This window comes from Symphalangus syndactylus, chromosome 10, assembly GCF_028878055.3.
Source record: "Symphalangus syndactylus isolate Jambi chromosome 10, NHGRI_mSymSyn1-v2.1_pri, whole genome shotgun sequence".
NCBI classification, from domain to species: Eukaryota; Metazoa; Chordata; class Mammalia; order Primates; family Hylobatidae; genus Symphalangus; species Symphalangus syndactylus.
The window spans coordinates 40,168,556-40,185,000 of record NC_072432.2 but is presented as its reverse complement, the minus strand read 5'-3'; the positions used below and the strand labels follow the sequence as shown (position 1 = coordinate 40,185,000).

Below are 16,445 nucleotides of genomic sequence, written 5' to 3'. Positions count from 1 at the left end.
CAGGACCTGACTTTTTAGGTAACTCTCGTCTTCCTGAAGAGTTGCCAAAATGTATACCTTTGTATTTCAAAGTTGCACTGGAAACACCCTAAAAAATAAAAAGTTTTAAAAAGTGAGGATAAAACATAGTTTAAATAAGTCATGAAACAATGTTTGGCTTTACCTAAGTCTAAATCCAAAGCAAGGATAGCCTCAGTAAGGGGGTTCCACTGGCAAATGCTAAAGTGCTCTTGGATAGATCCCAGGCTAAGTTATCACTGTTGGTTCCCATTCCACTCCTGGGTCAGCTACGGTTCCCAGAGAAGCACCTCTAACATTAGCATATTCTCAACCCATATGAACAGCTTTGCTCTTGGCAGTACACCCAGTAATCTAAAACTTTAAGAAAAATGAAAATTAGCTCCTCATCGTTTAAAAAAGAGAGAGGGGACAACATTATTTGGGAAATAGAAATACCTATTAAAAATACCTTAACTAAACAGATTGAAAAAATGCAAACATCACCAACAGTCATTAGATAACTTCATATTAACGTAACCTTTAAACAGAGTCAGAAATACTTAACAATAAATTAAACACTACCCTAGTTCATTTTATTGCTAATGCTTAAAGACAGGATCAATCTTTTAATGACAGAGAAATTATTTGTGACAAGAAATAATCATCTATCCTTTATACCCACTACAATAAATGTTAAAATTAAGCATGAACCATAAAAAGTTTAAGCACACTGTTTCACCAGAAACTAAAACAATAAAGCATAACACAACAGTAGCTTTTTTTTTTTTACAGGAATCCTCTTAACCTAAAACATTCTTAGTTGAGAAATCATTTAAGAATATTTTAAAACATATTTTTAAGCTAATGGTATTTACTATAATTTCCATAACATATAGTTTAACAATGTGTCAGGTTGTTACAGCAGGTAGACAGCCCGACATGAGCAGGGTAAGAGAGAGCCCCCCCAACCAAGAATGTCAGGCGACCATCAGGTGATGGTCAGGCAGTTGTTAACAGTCTAAAATAATAATTGATTGCAGCTGGCACCAGGGAAAGGCGGTCTCCCAAGAGAAAAATCCTGAAGCTGGTGATCAGCAGCTTCCAGATAACATCTCAGGAGTTGGGCGAATGGGCTCACACATGCACACTAAAAGGCAAAATGGCCGTGTTTAACCGGTATATGACCCTCTAGGGGCATTCAACTGGAAAGGTAGGAATGCCTCAAGTGAGCATGCGTACAACTCCAGTAAACACACTGCACACATGGCCCCTCTCAAGTGCTAGAAAGCCACTGAGCATGTGAACAGCCCACCCCAAGGAAAGAATCAGGGGACAAGTAATGCAAGACCCTGGAAGCATGCCAACATACAAAACCCAAAGTTAAAAGGTCAATTCATGCACTTGATCTCTCAAATCACCTGCTTGGCCCTCTTCCAAGTGTTCTTTACTTCCTTTCATTCCTGGACTAAAGTTTTTTAATAAATTTTTACTCCCACTCTAAAACTTGCCTCGGTCTCTCACTCTGCCTTATGCCCCTCGATTGAATTCTCTCTTATGAGGAGGCAAGAATTGAGCTGGCTGCATACCCATATGGATTTGCCACCGCTAGGTTGTTCTAGGTGGCTATTACTATTCTATAGCAGTGGAACCAACCTCTCTCAGTTACCATTATAAGCAATAATAATGCAGTAAGTAGTAACATTAGTGACAAAAGCATAATTTCAGTTCAAAATGGTGAATCAAATCCATACCTGCCCCATCCGACTCCAAAATTTCAAAAGAAGTATATCAAATAGACACAAGTAAGTGTTAGAAACTTCACATGCCAGGAACTTTAAAGACTTTCTGGAAGATATAGCACAGCAAAGACTAGAACCAGAAAAGGACCTCATTACATATGAAAAGAGTCTCAGCTGAACCCTCTTAACATCCCCAGAACCAGAAAAGGACCTTATTACATTTGAAAAGAGTCTCAGCTGAACCCTCTTAACATTCCCAAAAAACAGAAACTGGAGATCAACTCTTACGTAGCGAGTAGGGGGCAATTCTCAAAACTACTAGCACCTTTGGAGATGTGAACCAGTGCCATTACATTAAGTGATGAGGAGAATGCTAACTTCCACTTTATTATTGGCAGATGTAGTTGAAACTAAATTGAAAGCACTTTCTCCTGCCCCTAGTGACTTTCTAGTTATAGAGGCACCACTCCAGAAAGCTTTGAGGTGCCGCAACAAAATCCAAAAAGGAGCTGGTGCACACTAAAATTCCTTGAACTTACCACTAACACCTAGCCCCCACACATTATAATATATAAGCACAATAGAATTAACTTTCCCTTCTACATCTGCCTGGCCTGAAAAAATTAAATGCGGACTGTGATGGTCAATCTTAGATGTCAGTTTGACTGAGTTAAGGAATACTCACATAGCTGATAAAGTGTTATTTCTGGGTATGTATTTGAGGCTGTTTCCAGAATAGATACGCATTTGAATCAGTGAACCATCCTCATCCAATGTCGTGGGCACCATTCAATCAGTTGAGGGCCCAGATAGAACAAAAAGACAGAAGAAAGGTAAATTTGTTCTCTTTTCTGGATCTGAGATGCCCATCTTCTCCTACCCTTGGACATCAGAACTCCAGGTTTTCTAGCCTTTGGATTCTTGGACTTTCTCCAGCAGCCCCTCAGGTTCTCAGGCTTTTATCCTTGGACTAAGAGTTATACCATCAGCTCCCATGGTTCTCAGGCCTTCAAACTTGAACTCAGCTACTCCACCAGCTCCCTTACTTCTCCAGCTTGCAGACAGCATATCATGGGACTTATCAGCCTCCATAATCATTTGAGCCAATTCCCAGAATAAACCCCATCTCACATATATAGTTATGCACCACATAATGATGTTTCAATGATGGACTGCATATATGACAATGGACCACATATACAAGGGTGAGCCCATAAGATTACAACACCATATATTTACTGTTCCCTTTCAATGTTTAGATGTATTTAGACACACAAATACCATTGTGTATCTGGATCTTTGTAATCTGTACCACACAGTACAATAACATGCTATTCAGGCTTGAACCACAGAAACAATGGGCTATACCATATCGCTTAGGTGTGTCGTAGACTATACCATCTAGATTTGTGTAAATATACTCTATGATGTTCACACAATGACAAAATCACCTAACAATGCATTTCTTAGGACGTATCCCCATCATTAATTGACACATGACTGTGTAAGCGTTGGTTCTGTTTCTCTGCAGAATCGTAATACAAAGACTAACACAACCTCTGACAGAACTTTAATGTTTGCATGAAGTAAAATGAGACCTTTGTTGATTCTTTTTTCATAGATGCAAACTTGTACAGAAAATTATAGTTTTTCTAAAGAGTTATCCTGCTTTGATTTTAGTAAGTCCCCTTGATTATTTCTTTCTTTGGTGGTAGAGAATATTGGAGTTGACGAGAGAAACAAGAAGTCGTCTGCTATGTCCAAGTAGAATTCAGACATGTTTTGGAATACCTGGTGAACAAAGCAAAACAACCAAAAGGGAAATGTAAAAACTAATCGTACGAGAAGAAGCAGCTAATCATGATGGCCCACACCTAGTAAGAAAATCTTAGTGTCAAAAGAGTGGCAATGCTAAATACTGGGGATTTTCTGTCAACTGGGTTTGCGTTCTAACACAGACAATCCTCAATGACTTTATGCCTCATATCCTTTTGAGTGTGAAGAAACTACGAAAAAAAAAAAACTAAAGTAACTGTTTCACTAAAATATTGGCTAAAAGGAAAAAAAAAAAAAAACCCTGCACTACTTTTGAACCTTTCTAATAGAGTATAACACGAAGAAAGACATCATCCTCCTCCCCCTACTTTATCCCAGCTAATCCGGCAGCTTTAGCTGTGAAAGAGAACATTGGTGGAAACGCCCAGCAGAGAGCACCATATGGCAAGAGACTGAAGTGCCTGGTGGAACAGCAGCTGTACTCAATGGAAACAGACTTAATTCGGGAGCATAGCTGAGACAGCCCCCGGAGATGTCTAGAAATACGTGGGTAGAGGAACTTTGCAAAAGGCTATATGTCCTCTACATTGATGGTTACAGACAAAATAAAATGGTATTTAAGTTATTAACATTATTGCAACTCTCTTTAGTAACTCCAATCCAATGAAGCCTGGGAAAATGTGTTATATAAGTAAAAAGGATTAATCCTTATTTCCTCTAGGAATATTTCCAGCACTGTACGTGGTCTCAGTGGGCTTGAATTATTGATCTGCAAATCCCTTCTGTTGTAACACAAAGAGCAGAAAGGCATTTGCCCTTCTTCACTATGGACATTCAGCTTTAACATTGAGTGTTGAGTGATAGTCTTAAAAAGCACTATCTCAATGTAATATATTATTATTATTAATAGCATTATTATTATTATTACAAGTAGGGATTCTAATTTGATACACAATTCCAAAGCCCAGCCCCTTGTCATGTCCTTGAAGGAACAAAGCTATGAATAAGAACTGAAAGACCTATCCTGCAAATCTCTGTAACACATAGGGTATATATACACTACTTTGGAATTCCTAAGTATAATACAAAAGGAAATAAGAGAGTCAGACCATCCAAAGGCATTGGGTTTGGTGGGTGTAGGGGGGCAGAGACAAATGCTATAAAACTTAGCAGAATGACATACAAAAGTGGCAGAGTCTGACATGTCCAGCAAAGCAGTACATGCCAGTAAAAGAGCACTGGGAGAAACCCTAGCATCCACTAGAGTAACTGAAAACACTCTTCTTACAGGGTCAGTGGCAATTCCAAAGACGCTGTGCCAAACAGAACTTCAGGAAGAGAGAGAACCTAGCCAAACAACACTTTCTCTTGCTAAAGTAAGTGCTCCAGACCACCTTTCAAATGCAATTACCTAATACAACCATGGATTTTAAAGTACATAGGCAGTTTTGATGGCAGAAAGAATGAAATTTCCCATTTATGTTAGAGTTTATTTTTAACTCAGAAATAAAGCAGAACATCACAATTGTGCATATTTTTTTCTACTATATTATGACCATAACAGACAGTGAAGTAGAAAATCTGAAACTACATTCTAATATAATATAGTCATGCTGAATATTTTAGACATTGTATATATTTCATACAAGAACATATCTAATATATTGATTTACTATAGTCTATACACTTGTCAAAAAATCAATATTTTAAAATACAGCATTCTGATGTCATCTTTTACATCATATTTTTATAGCCTAAAATCATGTTAAGGTTTTGTATTAACTCTTTTAATGCAATGATTCAAGACCTTGAGCAGTATTCTATTGAAGGAGCTTTCTTTAAGTGAATTTACATTATTGAGATTTTATGATTCAATTGGTTCACTATTCTAATGGTAATCCAGTAGGAGGAAAGATTATGTATGTGTACATGCGCACACACACACACAATTTAAGACCCTACAATAATATCCATTTTGTGTGTGTGTGTGTGTGTGTCTACAATATTATCCATTTCATTTAAACCACGTGAATTGACAAGTACTTAACTCATTAACCTCTGCGGTACTCAGGTAGATGTTCAATCAGAAATTTAAAAGCCTTTTAAAAATACAGACAGAAAACAAAGGACAAATTGATGCACTCTTATCTCTAAATTACAGTTTCTTTTATGTCAAGAAGTGTTGGCAATACCAACTTCAAGGTCACTGTCAATTTTGAAAATCATTAGCAAATAAAATATGACTTAATTGAAGCAAACAGCACGGAATTGCATTATTTTAAGTAAATGCTATACTATAATTTGAAGAAGAATTACTAACTGCCACTCTCACTGACAATTAAACAAATGAAGATGGGGCTATGCAACTTTCCCCCATGTCTTTCCATAATTAAACATGGAAATAGAATTTGTGAAGAATTAAAAGGCCCAAAGTGCATCAATTCAAACACTAATGAACTGTTTTCCAGTGTGGCAGCACACAGGTAGTTCCCAGCATGTTATCATTAGCAAATATGTCAGTATCATCATTCCAATCACAAACTTTGCTTCTGAAATCCACCTCTGAAAAATAGATTTCTAATAGTTACCTAGGCTCTTCTAAAAGAAGAAAGAAGCTAAATTTTATCGTTCAAAATGTTATATAAAATAACTTTGTTGTAGAATTTCTCTTTACAAATTAAATTTAGCTAAAGTTTATCATTTGTCACTTAGAGTCTTACACAACTCTTAATTCTGTATTTAAGCTTTATTAGACTGCTTCAGCAGATGTGATTCACCAGTTAAGAAAGAATCACAATAATTACCCATCTATTGGATTATTTTCTTAATTTTCTATCAATATGCACCTCTGGAAACTAAACCCACATATAGTATTAAATATTATTTCAAAAAGCAAGCAAAGAGTTACACAGAATTATCGAAACTTTGGATAAGATTTGAATTAACATTATTACAGTATCAATTTGGCAGTAGTTTGTGAAGAACTTGTGTTTTTCTGCAGGAGAAACAGAAGAAAATAAAGTCTTCAGCTACTGAACTTTGCCACACTATCTCTAGTTCTCTCAAATACAAGATGAGGATTTCAAAAAATATTACAATTCAGTTTGTATTAAACTTTGCTGAATCTTCTTGAATATTATGAACTATGTCTTTAACTGATATAGAAAACTGTTTTTACATAACATGTTTTTAAATTACATCTAGATTTTTATTCCAATAAATACAAGTTGTATTGATTCAATAATTATTAAATTAGGCCATCAAATAAATTAGGTCATCAAATAAATGTCTTCTTCTTCTTCCTTATTTCTATAAATAATAATTTAGCCAGGAAGTGATCAAGTTTTATATGTCAAAGTAATGCTTATTCATGTGGGGAAAGGATTTTATACATGCAGGGAAGCTTGGAGGCATTATTGTGGCCTTCTAATAGATTATACATTACTCTGAAACAAAAAAAAAATAGCTTAAAGCAAGAATTACATTTTGAGACGTAAGTTAAGAGTGATTAGGGAATTATTAAGCTAAAGCCAAGAATCTATGACTAATTGTGAAGAATGCTTATTTCAATATATTAGACCATAGTTATTTTTCCCAGGATATTTTAGGTAAGGAAACAGCACAAAGATTAAGTAACTTGGCCAAGGACAAATAACTATTAAGTGGTAGAGTCAGGACACATAACCAGGAAGTCTGGCTCCATTACACTTCTTTGCATAACTTGTCCTTCACCTTGGGGAGAATATCCTAATATCAAATCATAAGACCATTTCACTGGAGTTTTTACAGAATTGAACCTATTGTTCAGATAAGCATATCTTACTCATCTTAATGAAGATTAATTGTCACATTGTTATTAATAGGATGATGGGACAGTCAAGGCCTGGAAGACCAGGTATGTCATAGAGAGAGAGAATGAAATATTCTTGAGACAAAAACTCCCACGGCCAGAAAGAAATGGGAATTCTCATGGCTAGAACAGGAAACATGTAACTTCTATTATCCTTACTTTCCATGTTACCAGAATTAATCTGGTTCTTCATAATTTTTATAGCATGAAACAATGTATTAGTCTCAAAATATCTGCCTACTACTGTACTTAAACACAAAATGTATTATTTCTAGTTTGTTCCATAATCAATAGGAATTTTTCTAAAAACTTACAAATCAAAAATTAAATAATACTGGCTTATATATTTACCTTTATCATTGTTCTTTAATTCTTTGTATGAATTTGAGTTACTGTCTGATAAGCTTTCATTTCAGCCTGAAGACTCCATCTGGTATTTCTTTTAGGGGGTATGCCAGCAACAAATTCTGTCAGCTTCCATTTATCTGAAAATGTCTTAATTTCTCCTTTATTTTCAAGGAATAGCTTTGCTGATTCTAGAATTCTTGACTGGCAGTCTGTTTTTTCAACACTTTGAATAAGTCATCCCCCTCCCTCTGACCTCATGATTTCTATTAACCTTTTGGGGGATTCCTTCTACATGATATGTCACTTTTTTCTTGCTGCCCTAAAGATTTTCTTTTTGTCTTTGGCTTTCAACAGCTTGACTGTGATGTGTCTAGGTGTGCATCTCTTTGCATTAATCTTACTTAGAGTTTGTTGAGCTTCTTCTTTCTGTAATGTTTTTTCATCAAATTTGGGATGTTTTCAGCCATGATTTCTTCAAATATTCTCTTTTCTCCTTTCTCTTTCTCCTCCCCTTCTGGGATTCCCATTATGTGTATGTTGGTATACTCGATAGTGTCCCCTAGATCACTGAGGCTCTGATTACTTTTCTTCATCCTATTTTCTTTCTGTTCATCAGACTGCATAATATAAATTGACATGACTTCAAGTTAACTGATTCTTTCTTCAGCCAATTCAAATTTTCTTTTGGGCTCCTCTAGAAAGTTTTTCATTTCAATTATTGTAATTTTCAATTCCAGATTTCTACTCAGTTTGTTTTTATAATTTCTATCTCTTTATTCATGCTGTCTATTGGGTGAGGCACTATTCTTATACTTCCATTTAGTTCTTTAGACATAGTTTGCTTTATTTCTTTGAACATATTTAAAATAGCTAATTTAAAAATTTTATCTAAGAAGTCTAATGCCTTGGCTTCCTCAAGAACAATTTCTTTTTCTGTATATGGGCCATTTTTTTATTATTTGCATGTATCATAATTCTTTGCTGAAACCAGATATTTTGTATGATATAATGTGACAACTATGAATATCAGAATTCCTACCCTGAGGGTTTGTTTAGTGATTTTCCTAGACTAATTCTCTAAAGTCTGTATTCTTTGTACACTGAAATCTCAGCCTAATTAGCTGAGTGGTCAGGTAATGTTTGGACAAAAATTTTCTTAAGTGCCTTGAACCAATAAATCTCCAACCTTTGCAAAGGCCCTCCGTACATGTGTTGGGGCATAATTTTAATGCTCAAGCAGTCAATTAACAAATCTGTGTTTAGCCATCACTTCCTGCTCGTGTAGAGCCTCAAGGTCACCCGAAGGTAAGAGCTTGTAGATTCTCAACTCTTTTTTTTGCAGTGATAGTTTACCAATTCTAAAACTACTTTCAATGTACTACGGGATTAAGCAAATGGGTACATAATGAGGATAATGGGAGCTAGGTTTCTCACTGTGGAAGCAGCGAGTCAAATATGGAAAGAGAAAGTCTAGAATAAACCTGTGGTGTTAGACTGAAATTGGAGGTATATGTATAAACTCAAAGGTTTTAACAGACAAATAAGAAGTATAGATTTCTTACTCTGTCCATTGAGATGACCTAGAAGCCATAACACCCAGTAACAATGCATGTACCTAGTATACAGGTCTTACTTTGAAATACATTCTGCTGCTATGGAAGTAGGGCTCCTTAAAGAAGTGGCTGATTGCAAGGCTCAGGCAAGCAAATAAATAAAACAAACCTGGAATATCTTTTTATGCCAGAAAGTAAGGCAATTTTCAAAGAATGATATGAACATGTCAAACAGACACAAGAAGTGGCTTAAAAGGCTCCCAAGGGTCAAATCTGGAATCACCAATGCCTCAAAATAAACAATAAAGAAATAAATTATAGCACTTTGAGTAAAATAGGAATTCATAAATCTATACTGATATAAATATATAAATGAGGAAAAAATAAAGCTCTTCTTTATAGTAAAATGCCAACAAATAAAGGTTAAAAAATAGAGTTAGAAAACTACCATTTGATAAGCATCATGGTAAAACTGGTTCAGGAATCATCAATAGATGTTAAAACTATTAAGTGAGAGTTTGATGAGAAATAGGTAAGAGTTTGATGAGGAATGAAATATAGTCTTAAAGTAATCCTCAAAAAATATTTACTTTACATGAGTTAAAACTAGAAGTCACCACCTCAAGTTAACACAATCATTTATGAGATAAATACCTTGTTACTCTTAACATGACGTATTAAGAACCTATCACTTCTATAGTATTCCTGCCAAAATATTAAACAAACCTTCAGATACTCATAATATATACAAACCCATAACTGAAGCATATTCTACAAAATAAATAACCTGTACTCTTCAAAAAAAAGTAAAGATTAAAAAAGACAAATACTGAAGAACTGTTCCAAATTAAGGGATTCTAAAGAGACATGCAACTAAAGGCAACATGTAATATCAGATTGAACTCTGGATCAAAAATCTTTTTTTCTATAAAAGATGTAATTGAGATAATTAGCAATATTTTTCATAATAATGAATGAAATGCCCTGATTTTGATAACTGCATTGTGGTTATAAAAAAGAATATCTTTTTTTTTTTTAAAGTTCTAGAGTATATCAGCAGAATGTGCAGGTTTGTTACACAGGTAAACATGTGCCATGGTGGTTTGCTGCATGCATTAGCTATTTTTTTCTGTTGCTCTCCATCCCCCAAACCTACCTCCAACAGGCCCTATTGTGTGTTGTTCCCCTCTTTGTGCTCATCATTTAGCTCCCACTTATAAGAACATCCGGTGTTTGGACTTCTGTTCCTGTGTTATTTGCTGAGGATAATGGCTTCCAGCTCCATCCATGTCCCTCCAAGGACATGACATTGTTCCTCTTTATGGTCAATCCTTTTTATGGCTGTATAGTATTCCATGGTGTATATGTGTCACATTTTCTTTATCCAGTCTATCATTGATGGCAGTTGGGTTGATTCCATGGCTTTACTATTGTGAATAGTGCTGGAATGAACATATTCATGCATGTTTTTTTGTTTTTGTTTTTGTTTGAGATGGAGTCTTGCTCTGTCACCCAGGCTGGAGTACAGTGGTACAATCTTGGCTCACTGCAACCTCTACCTCCTGGGTTCAAGCAATTCTTCTGCCTCAGCCTCCCGAGTAGCTGGGACTACAGATGCATGGTACCACACCTGGCTAATTTTTGTATTTTTAGTAGAGACGGGGTTTCACCATATTGGTCAGGCTGGTCTTGAACTCCTGACCTCATGATCCGCCTGCCTCGGCCTTCCAAAGTGCAGGGATTACAGGCATGAGCCACCATGCCTGGCCACATGTATCTTTATAATAGAGTGATTTATATTCCTTTGGGTATATACCCAGTAATAAGATTGCTGGGTCAAGTGGTATTTCTGCTTCTAGATCTCTGAGGAATCACCACACTGTCTTCCACAATGACTGACCTAATTTACATTTCCACCAACAGTGTAAAGGCATTCCTATTTCTCTGCAACCTTGCCAGCATCTGTTGTTTCTTGACTTTTTAATAATCACCACTCTGACTGGTGTGAGATGGTATCTCATTGTGGTTTTGGTTTGCATTCCTCTAATGATCAGTGATGAGCTTTTTTGCATATGTTTGTTGGCTACACAAATATCTTCTTTTGAGAAGTGTCTGTTCGTGTCCTTTGCCCACTTTTTACGGGGGATGCTTTTTATTGTAAATTTGGTTAAGTTCCTTATAACTTTGGATATTAGACCTTTGTCAAATGGATAGATTGCAAAAATTTTCTCCCATTCTGTAGGTTGTCTGTTTGTGCTGACGATAGTTTCTTTTGCTGTGCAGCAGCTCTTTAATTAGATCCCAGTTGTCAATTTTTGCTTCTGTGTCAATTGCTTTTAGCATTTCTGTCACGAAATTTTTGCCTGTGCCTATGTTCTCAATGGTATTGCTCAGATTTTCTTCTAGGATTTTTATAGTTTTGGATTTTACATTTCTTTAATCTGTATCTTGAGTTAACTGTTGTATAAGAAGGGGTCCAGTTTCAGTTCTCTGCATATGGCTAGCCAGTTCTCCCAGCACAATTTATTAAATAGGGAATCCTTTCCTCATCGCTTGTTTTTGTCAGGTTTGTTGAAGATCAGATGTGCAATGTTATTTCTGAGTTCTATATTCTGTTCCATTGGTCTACATTTCTGTTCTTCTACCAGGACCAAGCTGTTTTGGTTAATGTAGCCTTGTAATATAGGTTGAAGTCAGCTAGTGTGATGCCTCTAGTTTTGTTCTTTTTGCTTAGGATTGTCTTGGCTATACAGACTCTTTTTTGGTTCCATATGAATTTTAAAATAGCTTTTACTAATTCTGTGAAGAATGTCAATGGTAGTTTAAAGAAAATAGCATTGAATCTATAAATTACTTTAGGCAATATGGCCTTTTTCATGATATAGATTCTTCCTATCCATGAACATGCAATATTTTTTCATTTGTTTGTGTCCATTCTGGCTTCCTTCAGCAGTGGTTTGTAGTTCTACTTGAAGAGGTCCTTCACTTCCCCTGTTAGCTGTATTCCTAGGTGTTTTATTATTTTGGTAGCAATTGTGAAAGGGAGTTCATTTATGATTTAGCTCTCTGCTTGTCTCTTGTTGGTGTATAGGAATACCTGTGATTTTTTTCTTTTTTTTGTGACAGAGTCTCACTCCGTCACTAGGCTGGAGTGCAGTGGCATGATCTCAGCTCACTGCAACTTCCACCTCCTGGGTTCAAGCGATTCTCCTGCCTCAGCCTCCCAAGTAGCTGGGACTACAGGTGCGCATCACCATGCCAAGCTAATTTTTGTATTTTTAGTAGAGATGGGGTTTCACCATGTTGGCCAGGATGGTCTCGATCTCTTGACCTCGTGATCCACCCGCATCAGCCTCCCAAAGTGCTGGGACTACAAGCACGAACCACCACACTCGACCAAATGCATGTGATTTTTGCACATTGATTTTGCATCCTGAGATTTTGCTAAAGTTGCTTATCAGTTTAAGAAGCTTTTGGGCTGAGACAACGGGGCTTTCTAAATATAGAATCATGTCACCTGCAAACAAAGATAATTTGACTTCTTCTCTTCTTACTTGAATACACTTTATGTCTTTCTCTTGCCTGATTTCCCTGGCCAAAACTTCCAATACTATGTTGAATAGGAGTGGTGAGAGAGGGCATCATTGTCTTGTGCCAGTTTTCAAAAGGAATGCTTCCAGGTTTTCCCCATTTAGTATATTGGCTGTGGGTTTGTCATATGTGGCTCTTATTATTTTGAGGTATGTTCCTTCAATATGTAGTTTATTAAGAGTTTTTAACATGAAAGGATGTTGAATTTTATCAAAGGCCTTTTCTGTGTCTATCAAGATAATCATGTGATTTTTGTATTTAGTTCTGTTTACATGATGAATTACATTTATTAATTTGCATATGTTGCACCAACCTTGCAACTTGATCATGGTGGATAAGCTTTTTGATGTGTTGCCAGATTTGGCTTGCCAGTATTTTTTGAGGATTTTTTGCATCAATGTTCATCAGGGATATTGGCCTACAGTTTTCTTTTTTTGTTACATCTCTGCCAGGTTTTGGTATCAGGATGATGCTGGCCTCAGAAAATGAGTTAAGGAGGAGTCCCTCCTTTTCATTTTTTTGGAATAGTTTCAGAAGAAGTAGTATCAGCTCCTCTTTGTACCTCTAGTAGAATTTAGCTCTAAATCTGTCTGGTCCTGGGCTTTTTTGGGTTGGTAGGCTATTTATTACTGCCTCGATTTCAGAACTCATTATTGGTCTATTCAGTGATTCAACTTCTTCCTGGTTCAGTCTTGGGAGGGTGTATGCATCCAGGAATTTATCCATTTCTTCTAGATTTTTGTAGTTCATTTGCACAGAGGTGTTTATAGTATCCTCTGATGGTTGCTTGTATTTCTGTGGGGTCAGTGGTGGTATCTCCTTTATCATTTCTGATTGTGTCTATTTGATTCTTCTCTCTTTTCTTCTTTGTTAGTCTAGTTATCAGTCTTTTTTAATTTTTTAAATTTTTTAAATTTTATTAATTTCAAAAAATAGCTTCTGGGTTCATTGATTTTTTGAAGGGTTTTTCATGTCTCTATCTCCTTCAGTACCATTCTGATAATATTTCTTGTCTTCTGCTAGCTTTAGGGTTTGTTTGCTCTTGACTCTCTAGTTCTTTTAGCTGTAATGTTAGAGTGTAGATTTGAGATCTTTCTAGCTTTTTAATATGGGCATTTATTTCTATAAATTTGCTCTTAACACTGCTTTAGCTGCATCTCAGAGATTCTGGTACATTGTCTCTTTGTTCTCTTTAGTTTCAAAGAACTTCTTGATTTATGCCTTAATTTCATTATTTACCCAGGAGTCAGTTAGAAGGTTGTTCGATTTCCATATAGTTGTGTGGTTTTGAATGACTTTTTAAATCTTTAGTTCTATTTTGATTACACTGTTTTCTCAGAGACTGGTCATTATGATTTCAGTTCTTTTCATTTGCTGAGGGGTGTTTTGCTTCCAATTATGTCATCAATTTTAGATTAAGTGCCATGTAGTGCCGAGAAGAACGTATATTCTGTTGTTTTAGGGTAGAGAGTTCTGTAGATACGTATCAGGTCCAGTTGATTTAGAGCTCACTTCCGGTCCTGAATACCTTTGTTAATGTTCTGTCTTGATGATCTAATATTGCTAGTGAGGTGTCAAAGTCTCCCACTATTATTGTGTGGAAATCTAAGTCTCTTTGTAGGTCTCTAAGAACTTGCTTTATGAATCTGGGTTCTCCTGTATTGGGTCCATATATGTTTAGGATAGTTAGCTCTTCTTGTTGACTTGAACCCTTTACCATTATATAATGCCCTTGTCTTTTTTGATCTTTGTTGGTTTAAAGTCTATTTTGTCAGAAACTAGGATTACAACCCCTGCTTTTTTCTGTTTTCCATTTGCTTGGTAAATGTTCCTCCATCCCTTTATTCTGAGCCTGTGTGTGTCTTTGCATGAGATAGGTCTCTTAAATACAGCACACTGATGGATCTTGACTATTTATGTGGCCTGCTATTCTGTGTCTTTTATTGGGGCATTTAGTCCATTTACATTTAAGGTTAATATTGTTATGTATAAATTTGATCCTGTCATCATGATGCTAGCCAGTCATTTTGCAGACTCCTTTATGTAGTTGCTTCACAGTGTCATTGGCCTGTGAACTTCAGTGTGTTTGTGTAGTGGCTGGTAACAGCTTTTTCTTTCCATATTTAGTGCTTCCTTCAGGAGCTCTGATAAGGCAGGCCTGGTGGTGACAAATTCCCTCAGCATTTGATTGTCTGTAAAGGATTTTATTTCTCCTTCACTTATGAAGCTTAGTTTGGCCAAATATGAAATTCTGGGCTGGAAATTCTTTTCTTTCAGAATGTTGAATATTGGCCCCCAATCTCTTCTAGCTTGTAGCGTTTCTACTGAGAGGTCCACTCTTTGTCTGATGGGCTTCCCTTTGTAGGTGACTTGGCCTTTCTGTCTGACTGACCTTAACATGTTTTCTTTCATTTTGGCCTTGGATAATCGGATGATTATGTGTCTTCGGGTTGATCTCATGGAGTATCTTACTGGGGTTCTCTGGATTTCCTGAATTTGAATGTCAGCCTGCCTTGCTAGGTTGGGGAAGTTCTCTAGGATGATATCCTGAGGTGTGTTTTCCAACTTGGTTCCATTCTCCCCACCCCTTTCAGGTATGCCAGTCAGTCATAGGTTCAGTCTTTTTACATAATCCCACATTTTTCAGAGGTTTTGTTCATTCCTTTCCATTTCTTTTTCTCTAATCATGTCTGCCTGTCTTAGCAACAAGATACTCTTCAACTCTGAGATTCCTTTCTCCACTTGGTTTATTTGGCTATTGACACTTGTGATTCCACTGTGAAGTTTTCATGTTGTGTTTTTCAGCTCCATCAGGTCATTTATGTTTCTCTTTAAACTTGTTATTCTGGTTAGCAGCTCCTGTAATGTTTTATCATGGTTCTCAGTTTCTTTGCATTGGGTTAGAACATGCTCCTTTTGCTCAGTGAAGTTCGTTATTGCCCACCTTCTGAAGCCTACTTCTATCAATTCATCCATCTCAGTCTCAGCCCAGTTCTCTGCCCTTGCTGAAGAGGTATTGCAATCATTTGGAGGAGAAAAGGCATGGTGGCTTTTTGAGTTTTCAGCATTTTTGCACTGATTCTTTCTCATCTTTGTGGGCTTCTTTTGATCTTTGAGGCTGCTGGACCTTTGGATGGGGTTTTTTGTGGGGTCTTTTTTGTTGATGTTGTTGTTGTTGCTGTTTGTTTTTCTCTTAACATCAGGGCCCTCCTCTGTAGGGCTGCTGCAGTTTTCTGGGGGTCCACACCCTATTCGCCTAGGTCCCTCCCCCACCTGGAGGCATCACCAGTGGGGGCTGCAAAACAGCAAAGATGACAGCCTGCTCTTTCCTCTAGAAGCTCTGTCCCAGAGGGGCACCAACCTGATGCCAGCTGGAACACTCCTATATGAGGTGTCTGGCAAGCCCTATTGGAAGGTCTCACCCAGACAGGAGGAACAAGATCAGGGACCTGCTTAAAGAAGCAGTCTGGCCTCTCCTTGGCAGAGCAGGTGTGCTGAACTGGGATGAATCCCCCTTGTCTAGACTGTCCAGACTCTCCAGGGCCAGCTGGCAGGAAAGACTAAATACAGTGTACTGCAGAGACTGTG

At 36.8% G+C, this 16,445-nt stretch overlaps 1 protein-coding gene across 1 annotated transcript in view; it reads right to left on the bottom strand.

Annotated features, from left to right (window-relative positions):
• STPG2 (sperm tail PG-rich repeat containing 2) overlaps positions 1 to 16,445 on the bottom strand; it is a 473,086-nt gene that overhangs the window by 438,245 nt on the left and 18,396 nt on the right. Inside the window, exon 5 of the mRNA XM_063611010.1 lies at positions 1 to 88. This exon is cut by the window's left edge and continues 25 nt beyond it. Coding sequence (XP_063467080.1) covers positions 1 to 88 — 88 coding nt within the window. The remainder of the gene's footprint in view (positions 89 to 16,445) is intronic.